The sequence below is a fragment of the Megalobrama amblycephala genome, linkage group LG14, assembly GCF_018812025.1.
Source record: "Megalobrama amblycephala isolate DHTTF-2021 linkage group LG14, ASM1881202v1, whole genome shotgun sequence".
Taxonomy (NCBI): domain Eukaryota; kingdom Metazoa; phylum Chordata; class Actinopteri; order Cypriniformes; family Xenocyprididae; genus Megalobrama; species Megalobrama amblycephala.
Window position 1 is genome coordinate 26,195,930 of NC_063057.1, and position 18,867 is coordinate 26,214,796.

The window sequence follows — 18,867 nt, forward strand, 5'->3', positions numbered from 1 at the left end:
ACGCAAATAAGTTCCACTTAGAAGAGGTAAGAGGTGTGAGTTTCCGTTTAAACAGATATTTTTATTAAAGTTCAAATAGTTTACAAAATTTAAAACCCAAAAAATACAGAATTTAATAATGACCAGAAATAGTGACACAGCAATAATGACAACCCTTATTGAAGTGAAGCCTGTGCAACCCAGAACCAACGAGGTGATTTCTCAACCAGCCTGCTTCCAAGGAACACTCAGCTCCTGCAAAGTACAAAAAAGAGAAGATTAGAAGACAAACGAACCAAACCCCAACATAAACAAAAACAAAACAGTCAGAATCAATGTATTAAACAAATGTAACAAAACCAAGAAAACTCGCAATACTCAAATGAACAAAATAATCAAGTTTACAAATAAAAATACAAATTAAAGACAAAACAAACAATGTATACCATCACAACAACAAAGATCACACAAACTCAGAGCTGATCACGGCTCAAGATTTCAATATAACTGAGATCACGATTACCGCATAGCGGTAATCACTCCAATTAATAGTGACTGTTATCACACAGTCAAAATCACAAATTGAGGGTTGGTGACAGTAATACAAAAGATAAATCAATACAAAAAAACAAACAAACAAATTAACCCAAACGAAAAATGATATGACCACAAGAGAAAAAAAACAAATGTCAGGCCCACTTAGCCACTGGACCAGAAGCGCCGACGACCCAAAGCAGGAGCGCGGCCTAGAGCGACGGTTGGAGAGAGAGAAAGAGCGATGCAATGCCTGTAACGAGGACCCTAAACATAAACATTTATTACACTCTCAACTTAAGGCATACAACGATTTACGAGAGAAAAAAACAAGTTACTCACCTCATAATTAGACGATGTGACACTCACAACCACACACGCGCACACACACACACACACACACACACATATATAGTCATATAGTAGCTCCTTTAGTTGGTAGATTAACAGCTGGTGCTCCGACCTGGCTATTGTGCTGCCATGATGCATAGGTGGGCACCCTGTAGACACACCGCACTAAAACACATGACTGTAGTTAACTCAAACCAAACTTCCCACAATGATGGTGATGTTTCAGACACATCACAAACATCACTACATTAGCATCACAGAGTGTAACAATCAGACCACCATAAAAAGTGCTCTCCTTTTCACTGAGAGCTGTTGAATAAGTGCACAGTTATTGTGGAAGAAAAGGTGGGGATCAGTGGTGGTGGTGGGTAACTCGACGATTGGTAGGTCAATGCTGATCTATAGGGCAGATGTCCAAATTCAGTCGCAACTTTGTCCACTAAGTGTCTGTTTGATGCCAGCAGCAGTTTGTACATTTGGATGTTGTTTTCGTGAAGGTCATTAACAAACAGATAACATGGTAGAGGCGTTGGAATAGGGCAATATATGTTAGGTATGACTCTATAATTCCACTGTTGGTGGCTTTAATTTGGAGATTTTTACTGTATTAATAGGTTTTGGGGCTAGAACCATAGAATGTGAAGGAATATGCCATGTCTGTGACAGGGAGGTTTTACTGTTAATAGTGTGCAACTCACTGACTTTTTTCGCAGAAACGATAGCCAAAAAAAAGCAGTCTTCAAGGACATCCATTTAATGTCAATGCTTAGCAAGGCCTCAAACTGGGAAGAGCAAAGGAAGGTAAGCACAGGTGGCAGATCCCACACGGGGAAGTTAGGAGTCTGAGCAGGGTTCAGATGTCGTGCACCCTTCAGAAAACTTCAGACAAGACTGTGAGATCCAAGAGAAGATCTACCAACTGGAGCATGATATGCAGCAATCACAGAGACAAACACTTTCAACGTGGAAGCTGCCTTGATCTCCTCCAGTAATTGTTGAAGAAAGTTTAAGATGCTCGGTATGTTACATGTTGCAGGATCAAACCTCCCCTTTCCCACACAATGTAAAAAAAAGCTTCCAACGGGAAGCATAAATCTGTTGTGTGTATGAAGCCCTGGCGTAAGAGATGGTATGGATAACTGCAGGGTCATAATGCTCCAGAGAAGCCTTTAACCCAATGGCCAGACCCAAAGCTGCAGATGAGTTGGGTCTGGATGCCAGACCCTTGCCTCCAGCTGGGAGCAGAGGTCCTTTCTGAGGGGAAGTTTCCACAGATTGCCTGTCAGCAACAAAGGAAGCCATGGTCTGGCTGTCAAACATGGTGCCACGAGTAGCACATCCTGTGTAACATCTCCCATAACAGAGGGATAGGGGGGAATGCATCTAGTAGGCAGTTCAGCCATTCTTGAGTCAAGTCAAGTCAAGTCACCTTTATTTATATAGCACTTTTTACAATGCAGATTGTGTCAAAGCAGCTTTACATTGATAACTGGTACATAATTTTGGCTGCACAGCAGCTCTTCAAGAATAGTGTCAATGCAGGCAGATCAAAGCACTGTTGAATAAATGTCAAGAATACTGTTGAATATCAAATGTCAAGTCAAATGTCAAGTGTCCCCAACTAAGCAAGCCAAAGGCGACAGCGGCAAGGAACCCAAACTCCAACAGGTGACATCAGGTGGCAAACAAGTGGCAAATAGGTGTTAAAATGGAGAAAAAAAACCTTAGGAGAAACCAGGCTTAGTCAGGGGGCCAGTTCTCCTCTGGCGAACAGTGCTTTGTTACGAATCAGGTTGCTATCATAAGTCTGATAGTATCGCAACAATCAAAGTATTTATTTCAGTTCCATCCAGTTGAGGATCGTATTCATCACGCCGTTATGGATGGTTTGTTGAGGAACTGTGCTACTGGCTGTCGTGTCGATGAGGCCTTCACAATGGATGATCTAGTTGACTCGATCTCTGCTGATACTTCAGGGCTGCGTTGTGGTCGTGTCCAATTGAGGATCGTATTCATCACGCCGGTATGGTCGGTTTGTTGAGGAACTGTGGCACTGGCTGTCGTGTTGATGATGTCTTCATAATGGATGATCTAGTCGACTCGATCTCTGCTGATACTTCAGGGCTGCGTTGTGCTCGTGTCAAGGCGCAGGTCCTTGGTCTCAGCTGGATACGGCCCGGACTACGGTAAACCTCGGGATAAACAGAAAGACTAGTATTAGCGTAGATGATTTTGATTTTGATATTCTAGGTATTATCAGCTGGCCTGAATTCTGAGATCGCAATAAACGTGAAGGATTATAATGATTTAAGAGCTCGCTCAGGTACTGGGGAGCTAAACCATTTAGTGAGAATTAGCAAAATTTTAAAATCTATACGATGTTTAACAGGAAGCCAATGCAGTGATGACAGAACTGGGCTAATATGGTCGTACTTCCTAGTTCTAGTAAGAACTCTAGCTGCTGCATTTTGTACGAGCTGTAGTTTATTTATCAAGCATGAGGAACAACCACCCAGTAAAGCGTTACAGTAATCTAGCCTTGAGGTCATGAACGCATGAACTAACTGTTCTGCATTTTTCATTGAGAGCATATGTCGTAGTTTAGATATATTTTTAAGATGGAAGAATACGGTTTTGCAGATGCTAGTACCATGGCCTTCAAATAAAAGATTGGTATCAAAGAGCACACCCAGGTTCCTAACTGACGACGAAGACTTAACAGAGCAGCCATCAAGTGTTAGACAGTATTCTAGGTTATTGCGTGAAGTAGTTTTCGGTCCAAAAATTAGAATCTCTGTTTTTTCTGAATTTAGTAGTGCACTGAATTTAGGCTGCAGTGCAGACATGGGTCCGTGAGAGCCTCTCTCAAATGTTGGACACCCAAATACGATGAGCAGATGTCATGACCGTCATCCGGGAGAAGATTATTAGGGCACAGCGTACAAGTCAGTGTAAGCTTTGCTAAAATCACACAGTCTGTAGCAGGCAGAATTTGAAATAAGATGAGTGAAGTATATTGCTTTCTAGATAAGTACTAGATGAGTCAAGTATATTGCTTTCACTGTATTTTTTCTGATGAATCAGAGATGATAATCACCAAACTTAGAAGAAAATAACTTAACTTAGATGAAATGTGTGAAACCATGTCCACCTATCTCTAGAAATGACATAGCAAATAAAATCCCTATTTATAATTGAAAAGACTAAATATTTCATGATATTCAAAGTAAAAACATTAACGAGGTATTAATGTAAGCATGAAATACAAGTTATGTTAATCATTTCTTCACTATTGTGACGTACACCGATCAGGCATAACATTATGACCACCTTCCGAAAATTGTGTTGGTCCCAATTTTTCTGCCAAAACAGCCCTGACCCATTGAGGCATGGACACCACTAGACTCCTGAAGGTGTGCTGTGGTATCTGGCACCAAGATGTTAGCAGTAGATCCTTTAAGTCCTGTAAGTTGCGAGGTGGAGCCTACATGGATAGTACTTGTTTGTTTAGCACATCCCACAGATGCTCGATTGGATTAAGATTTGGGGAATTTGGAGGCCAAGTCAACACCTCAAACTCGTTGTGCTCCTCAAACCTTCGCTGAACCATTTTTGCTTTGTGGCAGGAGCATTATCCTGCTGAAAGAGGCCACAGCCACAGGGAAAACCGTTTCCATGAAAGGGTGTACATGGTCTGAAACAATGCTTAGGTAGGTGGTACGTGTCAAAGTAACATCCACATGTTACATGGATGGCAGGACCCAAAGATTACCAGCAGAAACCAGAAACCTTTTTCCCATAGTGCATCCTGGTGCCATGTGTTCCCCAGGTAAGTGATGCTTACAAACAAACTGCAATGCACTGTGTATTCTGACACCTTTGTATCAGAACCAGCATTAGCTTCTTGAGCAATTTTAGCTACAGTAGCTCATCTGCTGGATCGGACCACACACAAAATGTTCACTTGCTGCCTAATATATCCCACCGACTAACAGGTGCCGTGATGAAGAGATAGTCAGTGTTATTCACTTCACCTGCCAGTGGTCATAACGTTATGTCTGATCGGTGTACAGGTCCTTCTCAAAAAATTAGCATATTGTGATAAAAGTTAATTATTTTCCATAATGTAATGATAAAAATTAAACTTTCATATATTTTAGATTCATTGCACACCAACTGAAATATTTCAGGTCTTTTATTGTTTTAATACTGATGATTTTGGCATACAGCTCATCAAAACCCAAAATTCATATCTCAAAAAATTAGCATATCATGAAAAGGTTCTCTAAACGAGCTATTAACCTAATCATCTGAATCAACTAATTAACTCTAAACACCTGCAAAAGATTCCTGAGGCTTTTAAAAACTCCCAGCCTGGTTCATTACTCCAAACCGCAATCATGGGTAAGACTGCCGACCTGACTGCTGTCCAGAAGGCCATCATTGACACCCTCAAGCGAGAGGGTAAGACACAGAAAGAAATTTCTGAACGAATAGGCTGTTCCCAGAGTGCTGTATCAAGGCACCTCAGTGGGAAGTCTGTGGGAAGGAAAAAGTGTGGCAAAAAACGCTGCACAACGAGAAGAGGTGACCGGACCCTGAGGAAGATTGTGGAGAAGGACCGATTCCAGACCTTGGGGGACCTGCGGAAGCAGTGGACTGAGTCTGGAGTACAAACATCCAGAGCCACCGTGCACAGGCGTGTGCAGGAAATGGGCTACAGATGCCGCATTCCCCAGGTCAAGCCACTTTTGAACCAGAAACAGCGGCAGAAGCGCCTGACCTGGGCTACAGAGAAGCAGTACTGGACTGTTGCTCAGTTTTGCATGTCATTCGGAAATCAAGGTGCCAGAGTCTGGAGGAAGACTGGGGAGAAGGAAATGCCAAAATGCCTGAAGTCCAGTGTCAAGTACCCACAGTCAGTGATGGTCTGGGGTGCCATGTCAGCTGCTGGTGTTGGTCCACTGTGTTTTATCAAGGGCAGGGTCAATGCAGCTAGCTATCAGGAGATTTTGGAGCACTTCATGCTTCCATCTGCTGAAAAGCTTTATGGAGATGAAGATTTCGTTTTTCAGCACGACCTGGCACCTGCTCACAGTGCCAAAACCACTGGTAAATGGTTTACTGACCATGGTATTACTGTGCTCAATTGGCCTGCCAACTCTCCTGACCTGAACCCCATAGAGAATCTGTGGGATATTGTGAAGAGAAAGTTGAGAGACGCAAGACCCAACACTCTGGATGAGCTTAAGGCCGCTATCGAAGCATCCTGGGCCTCCATAACACCTCAGCAGTGCCACAGGCTGATTGCCTCCATGCCACGCCGCATTGAAGCAGTCATTTCTGCAAAAGGATTCCCGACCAAGTATTGAGTGCATAACTGAACATAATTATTTGAAGGTTGACTTTTTTTGTATTAAAAACACTTTTCTTTTATTGGTCGGATGAAATATGCTAATTTTTTGGTTTTCATGAGCTGTATGCCAAAATCATCAGTATTAAAACAATAAAAGACCTGAAATACTTCAGTTGGTGTGCAATGAATCTAAAATATATGAAAGTTTAATTTTTATCATTACATTATGGAAAATAATGAACTTTTATCACAATATGCTAATTTTTTGAGAAGGACCTGTATATGTGACTAAAACGGCTTCTGAAATGAACAAATGTATGATTGTGGTTTGCTATTGGTGGATCTAATTTGAGTGACAGGTTGCCCCTTCCACACACTAGTAAACACGTCATCAGAGAAAAGATGTCACCGCTAAAGGGAGGGGAAGTTATTTTGAGTAAAGTTTATGAGTGCACATAAATTTAACAAAATATTGATATGCACAGATAAATCATTAAAAATAAATACTGCAGTATTCAAAAAAAAAAAAAAAAAAAAGGATTGAAGAACCTGCTTTACAGGCACGTCTGTTTTACACATGTCACTCAAACACAGAAGCAGGAAACAGGAAGCTCTTCAGTTCAGAGAAAATGAAACTGAAGTGTAGTTGATCTGTTGTGTGTTTGTGTCTCTGTATTCATGCAGTAAAATGGCAGAAGCCAGAATTTCTCAGGATCAGTTTCTGTGTCCATTGTGTCTGGATCTCCTGAAGGATCCAGTGACAACTTTGTGTGGACACAGTTACTGTAAGAGCTGTATTACAGGCTGCTGGGATCAGGAGGATCAGAAGAGAGTCTACAGCTGCCCTCAGTGCAGACAGATCTTCAGTCCAAGACCTGCTTTAGCTAAAAACACCATGCTGGCTGAAGTGGTGGAGAAACTGAAGAAGACTAAAATTACTGCTGACTGTTATGCTGGAGCTGGAGATGTGCAGTGTGACGTCTGTACTGGAAGAAAATTCAAAGCCGTCAAGTCCTGTCTGGCGTGTCTGGAGTCTTACTGTCAGAATCACCTTGATCAACATGAGAGTTTGCTTAAAGGAAAGAGACACAATCTGACTGATGCCACTGGACGACTGCAGGAGACGATCTGTCTGAAACACAACAAGATCCTTGAGGTTTTCTGCCGCACTGATCAGAAGTGTATATGTGTGCTGTGTACGATGGATGAACATAAAAACCACGACACTGTATCAGCTGCAGCACAGAGGACAGAGAAACAGGTAATTTTGTTTATGGGGTCTAATGGAATACATTTACATCAATTAAATGTCTGTTTTCCCCCCTTTCTGTCTGAACACTGTTTTAGTTTCAGTTTCTTGCCTTTCAAAAATCACAGTCTGCTCTGATTGGTCAGCTGTCGCAGTCTGTTGTGATTGGTCTAATGCTTAGAGTGCGTGTTGGAAATGTAATGCACTTTATCATAACCAGCAATGTGGAAGTGGACGGATGCAGGACGTATTGTCGCTGGAATGGCACAATGACTGCTGCTTATATACGCTTGTACTGGTGATTGACAGGAATTGACAGACTCCTTAATAGGACCTCTTTAAACCAGCATTTACTCATGTTATTACAAACTGGTATGACTTTTTTTTCCTTTTTTTTTTTTACCTGAGGAACACAAAAGAAGGTATTTTAAGGAATGTCTCATCTGTCCATATACAGGTGCTGGTCATATAATTAGAATATCATCAAAAAGTTGATTTATTTCACTAATTCCATTCAAAAAGTGAAACTTTTATATTATATTCGTTCATTACACACAGACTGATATATTTCAAATGTTTGTTTCTTTTAATTTTGATGATTATAACTGACAACTAAGGAAAATCCCAAATTCAGTATCTCAAAAAATTTGAATATTGTGAAAAGGTTCAATATTGAAGACACCTGGTAAAAATCCTTTCTTTTGTATTGGTCTTAAGTAATATTCTAATATTCTAATTCTAATATACAAGTTTCACTTTGTGAATGGAATTAGTGAAATAAATCAACTTTTTGATGATATTCTAATTATATGACCAGCACCTGTATTTAAAGTCAGTAAGGTCCCAAAAGTTCCAATCTTCAAAAGGACATTAAGGTGATATAAATGAAATCAATAATACTCCAATTGGGTAATCTAAGGCTGTATCCCAATTCAGAGCACTTCGAAGGCTGCAAAGGTCAGACCCGGCATTGTTAAATAGGGCAGTCTAGCTTAGGAGGACTGTTCTTGTTGCCTATCAACTGTGACAGCTGCCGTTGACGAACGGCAGTAACGTTTGTACTGGACTTTTCAAAAGTTACATTCAACTGCCTAAAAATGAAACAGGGTTCTCAACCTATCTAAATATGTTCACCTTAGTATAAACTATATAAAATTGCATCTTAGTAAGGTATGTCAAAATTTGAACTGCTTTATATATTTTTACTTTTATTTTTACACTTGTATCATTAGAAACATTAGATTTTTTGATTAAGTAGAACTCAATACTTACATTTAACACAATCTGCCTTCAAAGGGTGCAGCCTCTGAATTGGGATGCAAAGTGTCATAAATCAAATATGGTGACATATTTAGCCATGAGAACATGCATGAGCAAGTGACGTTTGATGTTATTGACGTGCCACCATATTTGATTTGAGCTCTAGAAACAGAGACGTTCTTCAAAATATTTATTTTGTGTTATGAAAGAGAAAAACAAGTTTGGACAGACATGAGGATGAGTAAACAATGACAGAATTTACATTTCTGGGTGAACTATCCCTATAAAAAACTAGTCATTGATGAAATAATTCTGGCATTTATGAATGAACCCTATAATCTTATCATGCAAGATATTTAACTCCTCAGTCTCACCACTTTACTGATACTGGATTCATATCTGTTTACTTGATGATTTATGTTATGTTTCTCCTGACATTGGTTTGTCCTCTAGCACCAGCTGAAGGAGACACAGAGGTCATTCCAGCAGAGGATCCAGCAGATAGAGAAAGATCTTCAGCAGCTGAGAGAGGCTGTGGCGTCTCATAAGGTGAGTCTGGAGAAGAAGAGAAGTTTGAGAAGTCTCAGTCAGGACTCACTGAAGCCACTGTGTGATTGTGATGTGTGTCCTAACAGCGCTCTGCACAGACAACAGTGGAGGACAGTGAGAGGATCGTCATTGAGCTCATCCCCCCCATCGAGAGAAGCCGCTCTGAGGCCACACAGTGGATCAGAGATCAGGAAAAGACTGCAGTGAGTCGAGCTGAAGGACGATTGGAGTGTCTGGAGCAGGAGATCAATGATCTGAGGAGGAGAGATACTGAGCTGGAGCAGCTTTCACACACACAGGATCACATCCATTTCCTGGAGGTAACAGAGATCTAGAAGAACAGGATCATAGTGGACTTGAGCAAGAGACTCACAGAGAAACATTTCATGAGAGCAGAATGAGCTGTCTGAAATGTTGATCTGTGTGTTTGGTTATTATATAATCATCAGTCAGACTCTCATCTGATCATCTTCTTTTGAGAGATACACACTTACAAATGCATTTCAGCTCTGGAAATCTCTTAGGAAATATTTTTCTGAAAAATATACTACAGCTCAAAACTAACTAATATTTTTTAACGATGTGAAATCCATGAACTTGATGATACCAGTTTCACCCAGCTAGATTTCCCTATCTCTTTATCTTTTTACAATTTTTTGTTTATCAAAATCAGATAATTTTCCTGCTGTAACCTTTTACAATAATTTTCATTACACATTAATGAATTTGACAGTGTCCTCAAACAGGAAGTGAGGCTGTATATTAGCAATGCTTCAGTGTATTTAAAACACAAAACCTGACATTGGAATTGTTTCCTAAGAGTCCTTGTGAATTTCAGAGCCAATAACTGTTCAAAAGATATAAATAATGGTCAAACTACTCATTGTCCTTTGAACTGCTTTTCCTGATCAAATCTACTCAACCCTGTCATGTGACTCCATTGATGCTCTTGATCTGTTACATTTATGTTATTGGCAAATGTTTGATCATCAAGTGTTTTCCTAGAAAGTTCACATATGGTGTAAGTGTCAAACACTAGAACTTATAGCTCTAACATGATATAATGAATATGAGAAGAATGAATCTGATGATGTGAAAGTGCTGGATTGAGGAGAGTTACTAAAGATCAACAAGAGCTGCTCAAATCTGACAGTAGTGCAGGTTATTGTCTGAAGTGTGGAGGTGATGAGCTTTGATTTGTGTTTTCTGTAGAGTTTCCAGTCTCTCTCAGCTCCTCCTGAATCTACAGACGTAAATGACAATCCCTTCAGTTCTCTCTCCTCTTTTGATGGCATGAGAGAATCTGTCCTTCAGCTGAGAGACAAACTGGAGGATTTCTGCAAAGAGGAGCTCAAGAAGATCTTTGACAGAGGTGAAGTCCTGATTGATGAATTTATTTTGACAACTAACAGAAAGTTAAACATTGAGTATTTGCTTTTTCAGATGCAAGTTTTTGAAACAGACTTTACAGTTGTAACGAAGAGTAAGTGGAGTGAGAATCCATCTGCAGTTTTTTTTTTTTTTTGTCAGAGTCAAACAGTACAGGGTCGAGACACAACAATGGCAATAGAGAAGACAAAACAGAATCGTGAACACGTGCCTTTAAAGTCCTAATGAAATCGTAGTTTTTTGTCTTTTAGCATGAATGTGTTAGTCTTACTGTAATCTACAACACCAGCACCTGTTAAAGGGGACACGAGCACCTGTTAATTCAGGAGTGAAACAGCTGCAAATGTAAAGAGAAGGCAAAACAGAATCGTGAACAGGGACAGACTTGGGTCGAGGCAAAAAGCAAAGATACACAGTCCAGAAATCAGGCAAAACGTCAGAGCATGCGGCTTACAATCACAATCCAATGAAGGCAGTAGTAGGGGCAGGCAGCAGAGAATCGAACAACAGGAAACAGTCCAAGATCAAACACAAAGTAACCATTCACAAAAGAAATGCTGAGATTTGACCACCTTAGCAAATCAAGACTTCGCAATGATGGTGTGTGTGTGGCGTGCTTAAATAGTGTGTGTAATCAGTCCCAGGTATGAAAGTCTATGGGAAATGGAGTCTGAATAGAAATAGTGAGGAGAGGGAGCCTCACCTGTAACAGAGCCAAACAAGAATTGCTAGAGTGATTCTATACTGTTGAGCAAACTCATGTGACAAAGTTGCTAGCAGCCCCTGAGTCTGATAAAGTGGAGGTAGATATAGTCTTGTCTTGGACAATTATCTTCACTGGCATTTTAACACAGGGGGAATAATTTAGCTCCGCACAAGCATTCACCGGTTTGGAGTTGTATGAAGTAGGACATGGCGTCTTCAGGTGTCCGGCTTAGCCACAGTTTGGAGTTCCAGATTTAATCTCTTTCTGAACAGCAGTTTTAGAGTATCCTCTAGCCAAGTTAGTTTGTGCCGCGAGAGTGCGAAACAACATTGCATATTCCGATGCCATTTTCTTCCCCTAACATAGAGCAAGCAGCTGGTCACCAGAACACTTACCTCCAGCCGGATGTTTGAATACTTATCTGAATTGCTGAAGAAATATATTGAAGGAAGGGAAAGTTGTTCCGTCATCTCTCCAAACAGCGCTGGCCCAGTCTAAAGCTGTTCTGGTTAGCAGCGAACAGACAAAAAGATATTCTGCTCGAATCTGTGGGATACATGGTAGGTTGCTGGTTTTTCGCTGGGTCGCCAAGAAATTTTTCATGGAATGCTAGACGTGTGTTCATGCTGGCAGGAGGATTGGGGATGTTGTCATCAGGAGTAGTCACTGATGCTGGCCACGGTCTCTGTGCGAGTAATGCATAGGCCTTGTAGCGTTTTGATGTGTTCTTCAGTCAGAGAGGTTAGGTGATTGAGCTGATGCTGATACATCTCAAGCTGGTGGGCTTGTGCTATTAATTCAGGAGTGAAACAGCTGCAAATATGAGATTTTACTAGCAAATCTTTAGTCATCTACTAGAGGGGACAATTTGACTATTCTCCTACCTAATCATTGGCTATGGTTACAACAGGTTTGGTGCAACTACAAGATAAAAGTGTGTGTGTGTGGGGGGGGGATCTATAAGATAGTGTGCTCAAAAACAATTACAAAACTCACATTTAGAAGATATAAGCATTCAAAACTTACAGTGTCTCACTTTTTGATGACATCACTCTGCACTTCAGCTTCTCATCAGATTTTCTGTCCAATCAAATGCTCTTTAGAATCTGAAGCTGCATCTGAAATCGGTCACTTGTTCACACATTTACCATTCTCTACATGGTGATTGGACTATATAGGGGATAGGGAACAATTCATACAGAGTAAATATGCTTTCCTTTGATGCAAATGAAGTCTGGTTTCTAGTTAGTGTTACGTGAATATTATATACTTGTAGACGTGTGTGTGGTTCTAAATGAAAACAAATAACAAACATAAATAACAACATTGTGAAATAAGTATCCATATATATTCAATCCAATAGCTAAATTGTAACACATGCAATTATGCAAACATGTCAGACATTATACTGAATATAACGGCTTAATCAAGCCAAAGTATAAAACTATACAATACAGATAAATAATATGTGCACTAGATCCACAAAACATTAATATACACACAGAGAAACAAAAGCCATAAACATCACATATCAGCGCATCAATATCCACCAGAGATGCGCATACAAGATTATTCTGTGATTTTTGCTGCATTTCTTATAATAATCACACTCTTCATGTCTGTTGATTTCCACAGTCTCTTCCACCAACATTGATTCCAGGACCATGAACGACTTCCTACAATGTAAGTCATTGAGAAAACAAGCAGAAAAACTCACTGAGTGCGTTCATGTTCTTCCTGTAGAAGGAGAAAGAAAACATGACAGAAGAGTTTTATAGTTGATCATGTAAATGATGATTTGCACAGGATATCTGGTAAACTGTACTGAGACACTGATGATATATTGAACATGAAGAGTTAAACGTTAAAAGATCAGGGGCCATATTCGCAAAAATGTTATCTTACCACTAAGAGTTATCCTAAATGGCAGTAAAAGTTATTAGCTAAGTTTTCTCTTAAAAACTATTCACAAAGCTGCTGAGACCAACTTTTCCTAAGGAATAGACTGAAGTCTTAAGCTAAGAGAAAGGGTGGGGTTGACCTTGTTGCTATGGACTATACACACAGTGATTGGCTGATGGGGAGGAGTCTCTGTCAGCGATTTAATCATAGAAATATTGTAAAATGATGTATAATGTTGCCATATATAAATAAAGGTTTTAAAATAAAAATGTTGCCATATTTAAATAAAGATTTTAAAATAAAAATGTTGCCGTATTCAATTAAAGGTTTTAAAATGTAGGCTAAGTGTAACTAATTAAACTAGTATATGTTCAGCTAATTGTCCACCTCTTACATGTTTACATCTCGAGAGATTGCAGAATTCAAGTGACAAATTATGTTTTATTGTTACGTCCCAGTCTAGGAGCATTGAGGAGTAACATAGGGAAAAAAATTTTATTTATTGTAGGAGCATCTAGCAATTTCTTTGTTTCTGAATCCACTAAATCAGCTTCAGGAATGGGCATAAACCAAAATAACAAACAAAACAGAAAATAACTATTTTAAAAAAGTTACCTTAACCTAACAAAGATTAAACATTAAATACATAAATACATCAAACTTCCCTATTTCCCTATCTGTTCAAAACCAGGAGAAAAATTGCTTCTAAACAAAATAGACACCCATTCCCTACAAGTGGCATTGCTCTATTTACAGATTACCTTTTAATTACGACACAATATTAAACATAATAAAACAAACTCCTACTGAGTAGTGACATTTCCCTGTTTACAGATTATCTTTTAATACCGAACATAGAATTAGCAAAAATAACCAAAGAAAAAGACGGTGGGAAAAACAGTGGGAAAATATTGTTGGGCATACAACAGGCTATTTCACTCAAGTCAACTTTACAACAGAACGCTGACACCAACGCGTCCTCCCGGCAGAACACACACTCAGAGCCATGCCTCTCTTGGATTGCACAGAAGCACGTTTTTAAAGGATGAATGTCAAAAGAACCAATCCGCTTTCCCACATGATTAGGAGTTGGAACCTGGAGCAATGAGGAAAGAGAAACTCAAAAGGAAAAAGAAAACATAACCACCAATCACAGTATAATATTACATATGTCAGAGGACGTAACATTTATTTAAAAAAAGTTTTGGAGGAGCACATTCAAATGGTCTATCTAATCAGCTTTAGTGGAGGTACATATACACAGACGAGAGCCTACTCGCATAGTTACCTCGACAGTTTTCTGCATCCCTCCCCCAGCCCATTACTCACTTTCGGCTGGCTGAGGATACGAGGAGAACTCTGGATTTGGGCCAGCTCGGAGCCCTCGATCCCTTTGGACAGCACGCCAAATACGCTTATTATATATACAGTGGTGGTCAGAATTATTGGCACCCATGGTAAATATGATCAAAGATGACTATCAAAATAAATCTGCATTGCAAAAATCTAACCTTTCATTGAAGGAAAAGAATTGAAGGTGGGGGGAAAATCACATTATGAAATAAGTGTTTTTCTTTTTGTTGACCACAATTATTGGCACCCTTTTATTCAATACTTTTTGCCAAGATAACAGCTCTGAGTCTTCACCTATAATGCCTGATGAGTTTGGAGAACACCTGACAGGAGATCAGAGACCATTCCTTCATACAAAATCCTCATACAAAATCCTTCAGATTCCCAGATCCATGTTGGTGCTTCTTCTCTTCAGTTCACTCCACTCATTTTCTTTAGGGTTCAGGTCAGGGGACTGGGATGGCCATGGCAGAAGCTTCATTTTGTGCTCAGTGATACATTTTTGTGTTGGTTTTGATGTTTGTTTTGGATCATTGTCCAATCCAACCACAACCCATTATTGGATTTCTGGCAGAAGCGGTCAGGTTTTGTTTTTTTAGTATTTGATATAATCCATGATACCATATATCTGAACAAGATGTCCAGGACCTCCAGCAGAAAAATAGGCCCACAACATTAAAGATCCAGCAGTATATTTAACCGTGGACATGGGGTACTTTTTATCCATGTGTGCACCAAACCCATCTGGTGGGTTTGCTGCCAAAAACCTCTTATTTTAGTTTCATCTGACAATAGAAGCCGGTCCTGTTTGAAGTTCCAGTCGTGTCTGACAACTGAATATACTGGAGATTGTTTCTGGATGAGAGCAGAGGATTTTTCTTGAAACCCTCCCGAACAACTTGTGGTGATGTAGGTAATGTTTGATAATTTTTTAGGCTTTCTGAGACTTAAGACTCAACTAATCTCTGCAATTCTTCAGCTGTGATCCTTGGAGAGTCTTTGGCCACTCAAACTCTCCTCCTCACCACGCATTATGACGATTTAGACACACGTCCTCTTCCAGGCAGATTTTTAACATCTTAAGTTGATTGGAACTTCTTAATTATTGCCCTGATGGTAGAAATGGGGATTTTCAATGCTTTAGCTATTTTCTTACAGCCGTTTTCTATTTTGTGAAGCTCAACAATCTTTTTCTGCACATCAGAACTATATTCTTTGGTTTTTCTCATTGTGATGAATGATTAAGGGAATTTGGCCTTTGTGTTTCCTCATGTTTATACTCCTGTGGAACAGGAAGTCATGGCTGGACAATTTCATGGTCATGATCACCCTGGTGTGCTAAATTTTTTTTAAATAAGAATGGGAATATACTTCAGAGATATATTACTCATAAAAAATTCTAGGGGTGCCAATAATTGTGGCCAATGTGTTTTGGAGAAAAACATTTATTTCATAATGTGATTTTCCCCCCACTTTCAATTCTTTTCCTTCAATGAAAGGTCAGATTTGTTTTATAATTTTATGAATTAAAGATCAAAAGGATAAACAATGCAGATTTATTTTTATAGTCATCTTTGATCATATTTACCAAGGGTGCCAATAATTCTGACCACCACTGTATATTTATTTTACTCTATTTGATCATTTGTAAGTGTGAAAACAACTTCCACAGGTAATTGGGCATTAATATTTATCTATTAAAGATTTATTTTCGGCATTTTATCATAAATTCCAATCTATAACTCAAAATATGTATTGCATTTATGAAGAAAAGGCTTAGCACCCAAGGCTCTATCGCTATTGCCTCAATGGTGTACAGTATCTTTTGGCAACAAGAATCATTTTAGGACTGTTTTTAATTTTGTCTTAGTGACTTAGGAGTCCTCTTGACTACTCCTAGTGTTTCACATATTTAGGAGCTACTTTTAGTGCTAAAATACTCTTAGAGCAAAAATTTAGGAGTACTAAAATTAGGACTGACATGCCCATTATTTTTAAGAGTTTCTTCTTAATTGGCAAGTTAGGTGCTACTTTTAGCCTTAAGATGTTTTATGAATATGGCCCCAGATTCATAATTACTGATTCTAATGTGTTTTATCTCCATCAGATTCCCATCAGCTCACTCTGGATCTGAACACAGTGAATAAACTCCTCCGTCTGTCTGAGAGGAACAGAGTGATTACTAACACTGACACAAAGCAGTGGTATCCTGATCATCCAGACAGATTTGATTATTACGCTCAGGTGTTGTGTAGAGAGAGTGTGTGTGGACGCTGTTACTGGGAGATTGAGTGGAGTGGTGGTGAATATGGTGTGGATATATCAGTGTCATATAAGAGCATCAGGAGGAAGGGACGGGGTGATGAGTCTGTGTTTGGATATAATGATCAGTCCTGGAGTTTGTACTGCTCTTCCTCCAGATATTTATTCTATTACAATAAGATAAAGATTAAACCCCCCTGTAAAGTCCATCAGCAGTAGAATAGGAGTATATGATGAGGATGATGATGCTGATGATGATGATGATGATGATGATGATGATGCTGATGATGATGATGACGATGATGATGACGATGATGATGATGATGATGATGATGATGTAGAGCCCATCAGCAGGAGAATAGGAGTGTATGTGGATCACAGTGCAGGAACTCTGTCCTTCTACAGCATCTCTGGAGACACAATGAGACTAATCCACACAGTCCAGACCACATTCACTCAACCACTCTATCCTGGGTTTGGGGTTTATGTTGGATCATCAGTGAAACTGTGTTGATGAATCAGAATAGACTGTAGAGAGATTCTACCCACAATGTCATCTGTCATTTAGTGACATTTGCTCAGTTCTGTCAGTTTTAATGCAAAGATGACATTGTTTGAGATGTCTTTGTTATGACAACTTGACATGAACCAATACATCATAACATCAGTGTCTTTGTCTTGACATTACCAAGACAACATAACCTGTCATAAACATGACATAGCAGATTAATTATCAAACTTAAGAAACTACTTAGCTTTATGGGTTAACATTACATTACATTATTTTGCTAACACTTTAGTATAGGGAACACATATAAACTATTAACTATGACGTTTCCCTCAATAAACTCCCAATTTACTGCTTTTTAATAGTTAATTGTTAAGTTTAGGTATTGGGTAGGATTAAGCATGTAGAATAAGCTCATGCAGAATAAGGCATTAATATGTGCTTAATAAGTACTAATAAATGTCCAATATTCTAGTAATATGCATGCTAATAGTAATAAGTTGAGGTCAAGAAAAATATTCATGACACTATTATAATGGCCTTATGACAGCCAATGTCAAAACCAACCACATGACAGTTTAATGTAATGTTAACTTATAAAGCTAAATAATGTCAAGTTGTCATGACAAAGACAGTGATAGGTTATGATGTATTGGTTCATGTCAAGTTGTCGTAAAAAAGACATCTCAAACAATGTCATCTTTGCAATAAAAATGACATAATTGAGCGAATGATATTTAATACTTTAATACTCTGATACTGGTATGTTGTTGATCCCACGTCACAAACTCGCATCATTCGGTGGTCGGGCATTTTGCATCTCTGCCCCCACACTCTGGAACTCCATTCCGAAGCACATTCGAGACCTGTCATCAATACATGATTTCAAAACCCATCTTAAAACTTATCTTTTTGTTTCTTGCTTCTCTGACATCTGATTGTATGATGTTATGTGTTATGCCTTTGTTGTCTTTGTATTGTTTACCTGTCTATTGTAATTTGTGTTATAACATTGTACAGCGACCTTGTGTTTGTAGAAAGGCGCTATATAAAATAAACTTATTATTATTATTATTATTAATGACAGTTGTCATAAACATGCATAAAACCTCCTTCATATTCATGTCATGTCATGATTATGAAGGGGTCATGCACACCCCTTCAAGGAAAGTCATTCAATTCTTATTGTAGTGTCACATAAATCATTTTTATTATTACTGTAAAAATTACCTTTCATTAAAATATATTAAAAAAGTCATTTGTAAAATTAATAAATGTCAAATGTTCTTTTTTAGGTGAACTATCCCTTAAATGATGAAGTGTAATGTTTCAATAGAGGATGTCAAACACTCTTATTAACTTTTTCTGCATCTAGAAGCACCCTTAGAGATGAGAGATCCATGTGATCTATACAATGATGTTTGACCATCCTGAAAGATCCCAATCCCACATGATTATGACCTTTTGTC

The 18,867-nt window shown here is 38.9% G+C and overlaps 1 protein-coding gene across 2 annotated transcripts in view; it reads left to right on the forward strand.

Annotated features, from left to right (window-relative positions):
- LOC125246302 (tripartite motif-containing protein 16-like) overlaps nucleotides 1-17,239 on the forward strand; it is a 138,717-nt gene extending 121,478 nt beyond the window's left edge. The window contains exons 1-6 of one of the 2 annotated variants that reach the window (XM_048157252.1): nucleotides 6,505-7,481; nucleotides 9,183-9,278; nucleotides 9,365-9,598; nucleotides 10,491-10,650; nucleotides 13,009-13,056; nucleotides 16,736-17,239. In XM_048157252.1, the coding sequence (XP_048013209.1) occupies nucleotides 6,909-7,481; nucleotides 9,183-9,278; nucleotides 9,365-9,598; nucleotides 10,491-10,650; nucleotides 13,009-13,056; nucleotides 16,736-17,109 (1,485 nt within the window). In that variant the 5' untranslated portion in view covers nucleotides 6,505-6,908 and the 3' untranslated portion in view covers nucleotides 17,110-17,239. Of the gene's footprint in view, nucleotides 1-6,504; nucleotides 7,482-9,182; nucleotides 9,279-9,364; nucleotides 9,599-10,490; nucleotides 10,651-13,008; nucleotides 13,057-16,735 lie in introns of those variants that run through there. The other variant, XM_048157251.1, reaches the window with a different exon arrangement.
- Nucleotides 17,240-18,867: the final 1,628 nt, after the last annotated feature.